Genomic DNA, 13,212 nt, shown 5'->3' with positions numbered 1-13,212 from the left:
AGAAAGGTCAGGAATAAAGATTTAGATCTAGAAGTAACATACTGGGCACATATGCTTTTTCATCCATCCATCCATCCATTAATTCATTCATTCATGGTTCATTGAACCTGTGGAAGCAAATAAGAACTCTTAAGAGAGGAATGAAGAGACTCAAAGATAGTGGAACAGCCTAATGAAACGCTCAGGAAGAAGATATGAAGGGAGAGAAAGGCTAGTTAGAGAAGTAGAAGGAAAATCAGAAGAGTATGCCATCTGAGGTACAGAGCACAGCGGGGCCTTGACAATATGGATTAAAATATTTTCAATTTGCCATTGGTAAATTTTGGTTATACGGTTGCATAAGTAGCTATCTATTTGTCCTTCTGTGAAGTGTTTTTTTTTTAAGTTTGATTTTTAGAATAGACATTCTCATGTAGGGTAGGATCTTCAAATAGCAGTTCCTGTCTAGTGTCTTCCATGAAGTCAAGGCTCCATGTTCATAGTGTTGGATTGCTCTGTGTCTGAACTGAGACATTCTCTTAGAAGAATAGTAGGCAGTTGTTATCTATTTACATTCATAGTAGAACAAAAGTAAATGGAATTAAATTTCAACTTCTGAGGTTTATGATAGATGTAAAGGAAAATAGCTTGATTGTAAAAAGTTCAAAGGTAGTGCAACTGTTTATATAATCTCATTCCCTGAAGAGCTTTAAGAAAAGCATAAGCAGTCATCTGTGTAGAGTGGTTTAGATGCAGTATGCTTTGCCTAGAGGCAGTGGGCTGGACTAGGTGACCCCGGGAGAGCTCTTCCAACAATAGCATCCTTTGTTATAAATAGCATCTGGCATTTTTCTTATTGGCAATTTTGCATTAAGGTGGAAGAAACAAGTCATGGTTGAGTGTTGGAGAGGAGTCAGAGATGAAAGAGGAGTGTGTTTATTTGACTTAATAGAACTGATTTTAGATGGACTGCCTTGTATTTTTCCCTGAACATTTCCAGGTGCAGTGATGCAGACACAGCATTTTAGTTTATTTTCCTTTGACCTGAACAAAAGAAATCCTGCTGAATTGCAGGGCTTATTTAGATATTAAACTTCTCTGAGGCTTAAAGCTGACCTCAAATAAGTTAACGGGATGTTGTTTTCTAACAGTTTTTATTTTTACTATTCTGAGTTAGCCGAGCATGTCTGGATATGGAACTGAGAGGTACCAGAACCCTCAATCTAATCCCTTATCTTGTGTTGTTGTCCAGATGCTTACCCAAAGAGTGAGATGATTTACACCTGGACAAAAGGTCCTGAGAAGTCTGTGGAAGTCCCAAAAGAGTCTTCCAGTTTAGTTCAGTATGACTTGGTTGGCCAAACAGTGTCCAGTGAAACCATCAAATCTATTACAGGTAAGGTGGCTGCCAGTCAGAATAAACTTAGAATATGGCATCTATGTGGTTTTTGTCTTAAACATTGTTTACAGAGGATTCTGACAAAGCCTCCAGAAACAAAATGGCTTAGGAAGTAGAACTTGGATTTTCTTTTATTTTAGATTATATTTTTGAATGTGTCAAGGTATGTGTCTGGTATTTGTGTTAAGTCCATTAAGGAAACGAGATGATGCTACCAGTCAGGAAGGTTAGAGAGGATCTTTCATGACTATTGAGCCATGTATGAGGGACTTTAAGGCAGTACTTTCAAGTTGTCTCTAAAGAAGATGTGGTTGATAAGTATAAAAGGTGTTTAAACTGTCTATGCTTTTAGAATGTATGTGAAAAAGAATAAAGGATTTGTTTTTAGTTTCTTTAAGGGAAAACTAACCAACTGATTATTTAAAAACTCATCCTCACTTTTCTGACCTATGATCATTTATGTCATATGCATTTCTAAAGATGAATTATTCAGTTTCCTGCTGGACAGTACCACTTTAAAAACACTTGAATAATTTCTGAAACCTTAAGTTAATAGGATTCACAGTTTCCCCCTCCAATTTTCTTAGTGAGAGTTTTGCAGATGGTGTTTTAAAATTACTTTATTAATACTTTTTTGATAGGTAATAGGAATCCAAATGTTTGTTTTTCTTTATAAAATCTATTTTGTAAGAAAATTAAAACAGCAAATTATAACTGTAGAGCATGTGAATATTGAAGTGTGATTACATATGTAGCTATATTTATTTCATTTCAAATGTATTAACTTGAAGAAATAAAATTCCTGGATAAAATTGTTGTTCTAAACTCTTAGGAAAAGCAAGTTAGATTGCTGGATAGGGAACTGGTCTTTGAGTAAAGAACTTAAATTCAAGTCCTGTCTAAAATATATCTTAACTGTGTGATCATGGGCAAGTCATTTAAACATTTAGTAACCCAGGAACTTTCAAAGATATTTAGTTACAGAATTGTGAATCTTCTTTAGTTGAGGAAGTTTTCCTACAAGTTACTCCTTACACATATGAAATATTGGGTCTAGCCACTCTTTAATAAAACAAAACAATAAAATAAAATGAAAAATGAAGATAAAAAATAAAACAAAACAAACAAAAATTTTCATCATTATAAATAGATCCACATAAATCAATGAGATTTAATCTATATAATTTTTCAGGTATATAATTAAGATCTCAAAGGCCATTCTTCTATATGTGTATCATCATTCCTTTGAATACCAACTGAGGTTAGCTAAGAATTCATTATGCTGTAATCCCTCACCCCCCAAAAAATCACTTAAGACCCTAAATATTAAGTCAGTAGATCATTACACTTAAAAAAAAAAGGTGATTTTCAACCTCCTTTCATCATCATCTTTCCAAGGTACACTCCTGTACATGTACATACCCTCTGGTTTGTGTTGAAAAGCTTAGATTATATTATCATTTCAGATGAGTTGATAGTCTGAAATATGCAAATGGAAAAATGACATGCAGAGCCAATAACACATTTCCCTCTTGTTTTATTTTGTAGGTGAATACATTGTTATGACAGTTCATTTCCATCTCAGAAGGAAAATGGGTTATTTCATGATTCAGACATATATCCCATGCATCATGACTGTGATTCTTTCTCAAGTTTCCTTTTGGATAAACAAAGAATCTGTTCCAGCTAGAACTGTGTTTGGTAATTACAGTCTATTTTTTTTTGTCTTTTTGTTACCTGTCCTCCTTTAGAATTTTGCTTTTAGAATGAAACTTTCCCCTAAGAGCATCATCTGAGCATTTTTCTGTCCAGATAGGTATTGTTCAGAATCTTATTAGTATTTACATTTGTCTTGCCAGAAAGAAACATTAAGGTTATGCATATGTTTAGTCCTCTGGGCTCATGTTACCTTTAGGAACTTGTGTGAAAATACTATTGGAAGCCCTCCTGTTGGAGTCGTATTGAATTAACCTCAATGAGAACCATAAGTGTGAAGGCCAAATGTACTTCTGAACATAATTTTCCTTTCAGTGATACTCTTGGCTTCATAGCCCAATGCTGTGTAATTTAATTGAAATTTGTATCTAGATGTTAAAATGAAATACACTGGGATGCAATTTGCAAAGAAAAGCTTAAAATAAAACGAATAAAATTCATGGTTGAATGATTATGTGACGGCCTGGAATAATTTGGCTTTAAACGAAAGGAAAAAAAATAACACAAACCTTGAATGACTTAAATGCAGTGAGACAAAAGATTTCTTATCTTTTTGGTTTATTGTGTTCCTTATTAAATGCCACATATTTCTGTATTTTTATATTGGCTTATATTTTGGTTTTCTGCCACATACAATGCCCAAGTTATTTGAATGAATTACTATAAGTTTTAATAACCACTTTCTATATATGAACATTGTGTAGTTGAAAGAGCACTTGCTTTGTCCAAGGACAGGACTTGGGTTCAAATTCTACCTTTAATACCTACCTCTTTGACTATGGGCAAGCCATTTTGTTTCTCCTGGCTTTGGCCTCTGTTTCCATCAGTAAAGTGATGGAGTTGGGCGAGGTTACCTCTGAGGTCCTTTTTCTCTTCAAATCTATAATCTTAAGATTAATCAGATATATTAAATACTAAGGTAGATTTTAAAGGGATTTTAAATAATAAAGCTTTTGCTTTTTCACGGTAATTGTGCATTACTATAGCAAATTAGGTAGAGGTGAAGTGCAAAGTTGCTGTGGGATGTGCCTGGGACCAGGAGTGGGTGATGTTTGTGTGACCTCTGGAGCTCGTGAATATTCTTTGGTTTCCCCACAAAGGGGGGTTGGGGGATTGTTATTGTAGGATCAGAGCAATCATATTGTGTTGCAGAGCACCTCGACTGTAGGAAGAGAATGTCTCTGGAATTGTGACTATGCAGAACTCTCCCTGTGAACCTCTGAATCCTGAATTAGCATCCTGAAGCACCCAGGGTGCTGTGATACAGGCACACCATGGACAGTGCCTACAGCCCTTCATCTAATTCTGGGCCAGATACGGGGCCAGGAAACTTCTACAAATGCTTTCACATAGATTATCTTTTTCAGAAGGGACCAAAGAAACATGTAGAATAGGAATCAGTGAAGGTCAGTTATTTGTTGATATTAAAACCTCTTTCAGTTGGCTGTTGCCACACACCTTCTTCTGCAATGATTTCTGGATATTCTTAGAGGAAAGGGAACGATAGCTGGTAGCTACCTTCACTCTGTCAATGACTCAGATGATTGTCACTCTGCAACCTTCGCCCACCTCCTGGCAGCATAGATCACTTTTCAGCTTTGGGAAGGAAAAAGCACTTAGCGAGAACAAAACTGGAGCTGCTAGGCTCTGGAGGCAGTTCAGAATGTCTGGATATAGTCTTGTCCCACTTGTTTGAGAGGAGTTTACTCAAAAAATGACCAACTGGAGAAGTGAACTTTGAGTTTCTGCAATGCTCATAGCTCTAAGAGTCTAAGAAACTAATGTGTTTATTGGAAACTCATATTCTCTGTAACCATAAGGACCTGTCAGACATTCTGCATGCAGAGTATGCTTTAGGTGTTTTTGTGGAAACTTTTTATATAAAGTATATGTAAGAATATTATTTCTTAGCCCAACAATTTCTTTCCTTCATTGTCTAAATTACATTCCTCTCTTCAGACCGATTTCTGCATTTTTACCTCTACCAGAGGATTACAGATTCAGAACTGGAAGGAAACTTAGTGAGGTGTCTTCTAGTCCAACTGTTTCAGTTTATAGGATACTTGTTAACCACATATAGTCAAACAATAGGGCAGCTAGAGGAGGTGGCACATGGCACAGAGCCAGATCTGGAGTCAGGAAAACTCATCTTCCTGAGTTCAAATCTGATCTCAGATACTTACTAGGTGTATGATCCTGGGCAAGTCACTTATACCCTGTTTGCCTCAGTTTCCCCATCTGTCATATGAGCTTCAGAAGGAAATGACAAACCACTCCAGTGTCTTTGCCAAGAAAACCTCAAATGAGGTGGTCACAAAGAGTTAGACGTTCCTGAAAAATGACCCACCCTACAACAAAAACAGTCAAAAAGAGGGTCAGAGGGCGAAAAAGTACAAATCCTTGACCTTGGATGTCTCTTTTCTAGGCCTTTGGTAAAAAGAGGGTTTAGTGTAAGTGAACTCTAAGCTTTCTTTGAGCTCTACCATTCTTTGATTCTAAGATTTAAAAATAGACCTGAAGAGGGGAACTTTAAACATGTGAGTAAATGTCAGCTGGCGGGCAAAGATGTGTTATCACACTGTTGAGATAATGTTACTTATTTCCCTTGTGAGCGGTCAGCCCATATTCACCTCTATGTACATATGGCTTGTATTCACACTCTGGGCAAAAATGTTCATGTTCTGGATTCTAACTCGGGGACTGGTGCTGGTATTTATAGGTGCCAAAAAAGGAAAAACAAAAAAGCACACTATTATATTGAAATATCTGTAGGGTAGACAGAGGCTAGCAAATGTCTTTGGACAGATGCACACTGACATCAGCCTTTCTGATGCCGAAAGAAGCATGGCTCCTATGGTTTGATTCTAATCTGGGTTGCTGCTTCTGCCTACTGCCTCGTGCAACATTTACTTGACTATGTGGTCAGGCAAATGCTACACTAAATTGATGTGTAATACATATGCCCAAGGACATGCTCAGTGTCACCCTTGATATAATAAAATTAGAAAGAGAGGTGTTTTCCCCTGGCTGAAAGGGGAATGATTTAAATATCTCAGCCTTAAAAATGCCATGCCCTTTGTTAATCTTTCAAATAGTCACCCAGACAACAAAGGCCATATTGGCTGAAAGATTTCCCTCCTGCTATCCCACTCCATGCCCTATCCCTTCCACTCTCATATTTTTTTAATTTAAAAATTTTATTTCTCCAGATTACATATTTATACAGTTTTCAACACAGTCAAGTTTTAATGCCAAAGATTTTGTATTCATGGACACAACTTGCCTACATCAGTCATGTCACCTTCAGCATCTCCATTCCAATTATTGCTGGAATTATATTCCCATTTATTTTGCCTTGTTTCCATAGAAAAAAACAAAAGGCAGAAACTTCCCAAATTACAGTAAAAGGAATTGTAGAGCATCTTTTCTGAGAGGAAGGAGTCCTTAGGGTGGCATACTATAAGCCTTAAACAGGTTTTCAAAGCCATGAAGCTTGTAGAAACACTAGTTTTTTAGTTTGTTTTCTTAGTCTATGAGTTTCTTTAAATCACAATAAAGTTGAAGTAGATGATATTCCCTGCCCCTGATATTTCAGTAACAGAATAGTTTTAATAAAGAAATAAGCCATTTGAAGGGCTTTCACAGCTATCTCCTTCCTACTGAGGATGCAGCTGGCTACTCAGGGTAGCATACTTGATTGTAGTTAGTAGGAAATAGTGGTGGAGGTTACAGAGAACTTTGTTGCTCCTAAATTTTAATTAAAGGGATGATCTTTCTCTAGATAAAAGACCAATTAGCCTTCATCTCCACATTATGGAGCTAGAAGATTTAAAAGCTATGGCAAGTCATATTTAATTAACAAAGTTGTCAGCATGACAACAGTTCTTTTCTGAATAGTGAAATGTATCTTAGTTTCCTTTCAGCTGTCAAGTTTTATGGACTTCTCAGTTTGTGGTTAAATAGGGAAAGTACTCAAATTCCATGAAATCATTGTACGTTCATGTGAAAAACCAGAAAAGTGAAGAGACCGTGAGATCCCAAAGATGTTTGTTTTATTCTGAAAGGACATGTTGAGTTTTAATCACTAATATTGATGATGATCTATAATAGCATATGAGCTAATCTCCATTTCTCTTGAAAGTTTTAAAACTTATTTTGCAAAACTAATTTGTAGGGGCAGCTAGATGACCCAGTGGTTAAAGAATCAGATCTGGAGATGGGAGGTCCTGGGTTCAAATGTGGCCTCTGATACTTCCTAGCTGCATGACCCTGAGCAAGTCACTTAACTCTAAATGCCTAGCCCTTAACTGCTCTTCTGCCTTGGAACCAACACTCAGTATTGATTCTAAGACAGAAGGTAAGGGTTTTGTTAAAAACTTCTCTCTCAATAAATATTTCCTATTTAGCATACCTTGTAACTCATCAAACAGATTTTCCTGCAGGGTCTATCAGGAGGCAGAACTCACCACTTCCTGAGCTAACCTGTTCTACTTTTAGACACTTCTTTTGTTCGAAGGGCAAGCTTGGTGGCATAGTAGATGGAGTGCCTAGTCTGGAGTGAGGATGACATGAGTTAAATCTAGAATCAGAAACTCACTAACTATATAACCCCAGGCAAATCTTTTAACCATGTTTGCCTCATTTCCTCATTTGTAAAATGAGCTGGAGAAGGAAATGGCAAACCAGTCCAGGATCTTTGTCAAGAAAAACTTCAAGTAGGGTTGTGAAGAGTTGGACACAGCTAAAACACAATTGTCTAGAAGTTTTCCCTTACATTGAACATAATTTTGCCTTTTTATAACTTGTAGACATGGTTCCTATTTCTGCCCATTGGAATAGCAAAGAACAATTGGCTCTGGAAACCAATCTGCCTCTTCTTTCATTGGATGCCTTAGGATTTAGATCATGTGAACTAGGCAAATTGAATTCATCAAGGCTAGCCCTATGGCTTCTCATGATCTCCTTTTTTATCTTCATTATTAACTTCCTAATAGTCAGCCTTATCCTGTACTTTCCAGTACATAAGACACTCTTTGATAGAGGAAAAAGTGAAGAGTTGAACAGATTTGTCCTTTTTTTGGTCATTAGTTATACTCATCCCTTCTACTTCAAATGTTAGTCTTTTCTCTTCTTTGGTATTCTTTAATATGGCAAAAACAATGCAAAAGAAAAAAATCGCTATCCTTAGTGTTCCTCAGCAGTCTCAGCTCATTCTGGTCTTCAATATTTCAGGCATAATTTATATGAGAATGCCATATTTTTGCATTCATCCTTAGTTACTTTTGCTTTCAATAACCTATATAGATCTTTGAAAAAAAATCTGTTTCTTGATGAATTTTCTGTGTATCCACATTAATCTTTTTGGACAAAATATATTTGCCTTATTGTTTTTCTTCTGGAATTTAATTCTTGGGAGCTTTTCATCCTAATTCAAATGATTTGCACTGAAGAATTTTCATCCCTGGTATCCTTCTATCTTTTTTCCTGAACTATGTTAAATCATCTTTTCCTCTAATGTAGGGTGAATTTTGTACTATTCCTATGGCCTCTCTCCTTTTCAATGATGAATGTAACCACAACACTCATTCATTGGCTCACTGTTGCTTTCCCTCAGTTTAGCATTCAGAATACTTCCTTCACAACTCCAGCCCACCATTCCAAATTTATTTCAGTTTTCCCCTTCGCATGCTATACATGTGTGAAAACCCAAAAGACCTACTTGCCATTTTATGAACCTCAACTATCCCTCTTAAACCCCAATACCTTTTCACAGATGATTTGCCATAGAGCTGAATTCTCTCTCTGTACTCAAATAATCATAAATAAACATCTATTTACATGTTGTAAATCCACAGTGGAATGGCTCTTTCATTTTGCCTTTGTGATTCTGGTACTCATCATAGCATATTGATGTAAAAATGCTTAATAAATTCTTATTTAATTGGATTCTCTCTAAACCAGAATTTAATATGGAATTGTAACTTTCTCTCAAGATTATTGTCAATAGGAAAGTCAATATGTAGAGCTTTTTCAGAGAAGGGTTGAATCCATTATCTTCTTAAATACTGTCTATATTTCCTTGGGCTGGATACTTTAGGCTTTGAACTTTTATAACCATTCCTCTTTGTCATTGTGGTTCACTTTCTGTTGGGTCTTGTATAAAATAAATTTAAATGGTTCAATTCTCTTTGGAGTTTATAATCTGATGAAATATTGACACAGTAACCATTATAAAAGATATATAGACACATATAACAATGTATAAATCAATGGTTATGAAAATTCAGGGTTTTGTGTATGCATTCTGGGAAATGTATATTGTGGAGTTGAGACTGGACTGAATTATGAGACTTTATGGGGTATGCCATGTTTTCTAGTTTCTGAGGGCTAGTATGACAGAGGAGGTAGGATTTTAGGAACTAGTTGGAAAAATATTAGTGCGTGTTGTTAGATTTCAGGTAAGTCATTAAGGAAGAATTGTGTGACTGCTAACAAACAGTGTTTTTGTTCTCATCATTTTAAAAATAAAGTTGTCTGTTTTATACTGACAGAAGTTTTTTCCTCCCACTCCTTGAGTTGCTTTCTCTCTGTTATTAACTGGTAATATGGTTCAAAAGTCATATTCCATTAATTATATATTTCCTCCTATACATGGATAATTATTTTAAAATGTTTCATGTATCCTCACCTTCAGTTGTTCTAAAATAAAACTAAATGTTGTGGTTTTCTGTTTCTTTGTTTTGAAGGTATAACTACTGTTCTGACGATGACAACTCTGAGCATCAGTGCCAGGCATTCCTTGCCCAAAGTGTCCTATGCTACTGCCATGGATTGGTTCATAGCTGTGTGCTTTGCCTTTGTGTTCTCTGCCCTTATTGAATTTGCTGCGGTCAACTATTTTACTAATGTCCAAATGGAAAAAGCCAAAAGAAAGCCATCAAAACCCCAGCAGGAACCACTTGCCCCTTCAGTTCAGAGAGAAAAGTGTTCCGAAGAACCACTTCAGGTATTTGATGCATTTTCTGTGTGGTCTGGTCCTCAGTGCCAAGGTTATAGGTTGGAGACCCAGTGCCTAACTGTATGTCATTTTTAACCCAGAAAACAAAATAAAGCACAAATCTACCCTTCTTGGGAAGCTTGACAAACTGAGGTCCAAGATGGAAAACCAAAGGGAACAAACAGTTATGCAATTAAATATTCAATTCAGTCATATTTATTAATTGCTATGTGTTAGGTAGAATGCTAGTTGCTTGAGACACCAAGAGAAAAAAATAGAGAGTGCCTTCTTCTTCCCTGAAGAAGAACATTTTCTTCTGTATGAAACATCATATATAGAAACAAATAGATGCAAAGCACAGTAGAGCCCCCTTATCTGTGGTTTCATTTATCTTCAGTCAACCTGAGGCGTGGGAAGTCCGCCCATGGCAGTGGTTTGCTCCCAGCCGTGATCTCATCTGCTTCCACTTATACTTTTTTAAGGATTTTTTTATGTGGGTGGGTGGGGAGTGGGAGGTTGTGGAGCAACCCAACTGAGGGGCAGGAGAGGGGAAAGAGATCACATGTGTAGGTGGGGGTTAGCAGGTGTTTGTGTATATCTATGGTTTTAGCCATTCATGGTAAGACTTGAAATGTATCTCCCCGCAGATAGAGAGGTCTTACTTTCTATATGCAGTACCTTAAAAGTAACTTCAGAGCAGTACAAAGAAATGGGAAAATCATTCTAAGGATAAGACTCCTGGAAGTAGATTACCTTTTTCATTTGCAGGATGGAACTGAAACTGGTAATAGAAGAAGAGTATGTGTGAAGGGTATCACTAGGTGCCTCAAGGGGGTTCTGCTAAATGTGGCCTGTGTGATCACAGTGCCTGGTACGTTTCCACTCATTGCTTCATCACTGTAGGGCACCTGTGGGCAATTTCTCTCTCCAGCCAAGCAGAATTCTTGATGGAGTAGAGAATTACTATGGATGCAAATAGGAAGTAATGACTACTTTGCATGCTTAGGAGAGGAATTAGTTCTGTCCTGTGCTCTAGTAGATGGAATATCTACTTTTATAAGTCAATTCAGGGTTAATTCGATTTAAGCAATACATTTTAAGTACTTACCAACTGTGATATTCTGTGTTAGGCTTGATATATATATATATATATCATATATATATATATGTATGTATATGTATATGAAACAAAACAGGGCCTGTCCCAAGAAATTTAGAATAATATGAGTTACTATGTGATGTGTTTCTAATACTGTATTATTACATGATGAAACAAAATGGCACAAAACTGAATTCCATTACAGGGAAATAGAGGAAACATTGAAAAAAAAAGTTAGGAAACAAATGCCCAGAGAAAATTGTGATACGTGGACAGTATACATAGATAGATGTAGAGCACTAAAGATTTGAAAAGTCTTGAAAGGTTAGGTATTTGGTAAAAGACTTACTGTTGAAGATGCTATATATTTGTTATTGTATTGCTTAATAGAATTTTGTTGCATCAGTATGGCACTTATAAGCCTTTCTCATGTAAATCAGAGATAATCATTCTTGTGGTCTTGTATACAAGAACATAATTTTATATGCTACTTTGATGTTGATAGAATCCCTAGAATATTTTTAAGTTTTTGTGGAAAAAATTCAAGATGGCATTTGCTTTGTAAGCTTTGCACTTTTTTTAGAGAGAGCATTGCATAGATTGGACCTACTTTGAAGCACAGAGTAATAACTTCTGGTGTTACCAAGCATTTTATTTTTCCTTTGGCTCTCTGATTTTATTTTCCACTTGCTTTATGTGTCTGGAAAATGTGAATTCAGTCCCAGGGCAATTAATGAATAGAGGTTTGGGACAGATAAAAGTTCTTACCTAGCCACATTAGTCTTCAAAACCTTTTCTGAATGAGGAGATTAATTTGATTTGACTGATAGGCAGTGGAGATTTCTAGACTTCCTATGCAACATGATGCAAAACAGGATAAAGCCTGCAATGAGACACTGGGTTGAATGTAGTACAAAATTAATATATAAAGGCGATTGATATAGGCACAGATAAACTGACAAATAAGGTAACAATACATCATTACTTTTATTACTCCAAAGTATAATAGCTGACATTTACCTAGTGCTTTGTGGTTCCCGAACTCCTTTCCTCACAATGAATGACCCTGTGAGTTAAAAACTACAAACCTTTGTTTTTGGGTGGCTAGTGTGATCCATCAGTATAGGGAATAGTTGCCGTGGAAATTCCTTTCATTAGTACAGACCAGATCATCAACTTCTCTTTAGTGTAGATTCATAGAGAGTTCCTTAGACCCTTGAGAGGTAAAGCTTTGCTTATGGTCACCCAGGATATTATCAGAAATTGGAAATAACTAAGGTCTTCCTGACACTAAGGCCAATCGGTTCTGTCACTCACTATGACACTATATCTTAGTACAAATATTTTTTTCTTATTATAGGTTAAACTGGTTCTAAGGAAATAAATAATGACTCATGTAGAGCTGTACCACTAGTTCATATCTGAGCATAGACTGTATTATAAAGGGATGGTTAATTTGTAACCGAGGGGTTCGGTCTTTCAGTATAGAGAAAGGGAAGAGAGGAGAACCTCCCTTCTCAAAGCGGGGTTTAGTTTATTAGTTAGTTCATTAGACCTATCTAATTTTGGCTAAGACACTTTGCACTAATAGGGAGGATATAGGAAAGTAGAGACACTATGGAGTGTTATTGAAGCATATTTATTTTTTGAGACAGCAGATTTGAAATATGAGTCCTGTAAACTTGAGGACCACTCGTATATTTTCATATTTGGCATATAGATGTAATTACTGACAAATTTGCATAATGTATCTTAATTATTCTTATGGATATTACTTAGAATTGTGTGGCATGGAGACTATACCCAGGGAAGAAACTTATTTGAGTTGTGCTAATTTTTACAAGTTCCAATTATAGTTTATTTTTGCAAATATAATGCTTCTTGTCACAATTTTTTTCATGCTATAATTTTTTAATTTTTTCCTAATCATGTAATATACTTCTGATTGTGATTAACTTTTCATGGGTGAAGACAGTTACACTTTAAATATGGGTATGCATTGACAATTATATCCCTCTGGCA

General features: G+C 36.1%; 1 protein-coding gene across 4 annotated transcripts in view; it reads left to right on the top strand.

Annotated features, from left to right (window-relative positions):
• Positions 1–13,212, top strand: part of GABRA4 (gamma-aminobutyric acid type A receptor subunit alpha4) — a 116,393-nt gene that overhangs the window by 37,472 nt on the left and 65,709 nt on the right. For all 4 annotated transcript variants that reach the window (XM_056802584.1, XM_007496492.3, XM_056802585.1 and 1 more), the window contains exons 7-9: positions 1,232–1,375; positions 2,927–3,079; positions 9,841–10,100. In XM_056802584.1, the coding sequence (XP_056658562.1) occupies positions 1,232–1,375; positions 2,927–3,079; positions 9,841–10,100 (557 nt within the window). The remainder of the gene's footprint in view (positions 1–1,231; positions 1,376–2,926; positions 3,080–9,840; positions 10,101–13,212) is intronic.

Source organism: Monodelphis domestica, chromosome 6 (genome assembly GCF_027887165.1).
Source record: "Monodelphis domestica isolate mMonDom1 chromosome 6, mMonDom1.pri, whole genome shotgun sequence".
Taxonomy (NCBI): Eukaryota; Metazoa; Chordata; class Mammalia; order Didelphimorphia; family Didelphidae; genus Monodelphis; species Monodelphis domestica.
Note: the sequence above shows the minus strand (reverse complement) of the source record. Positions and strands in the feature narration are given on the sequence as shown.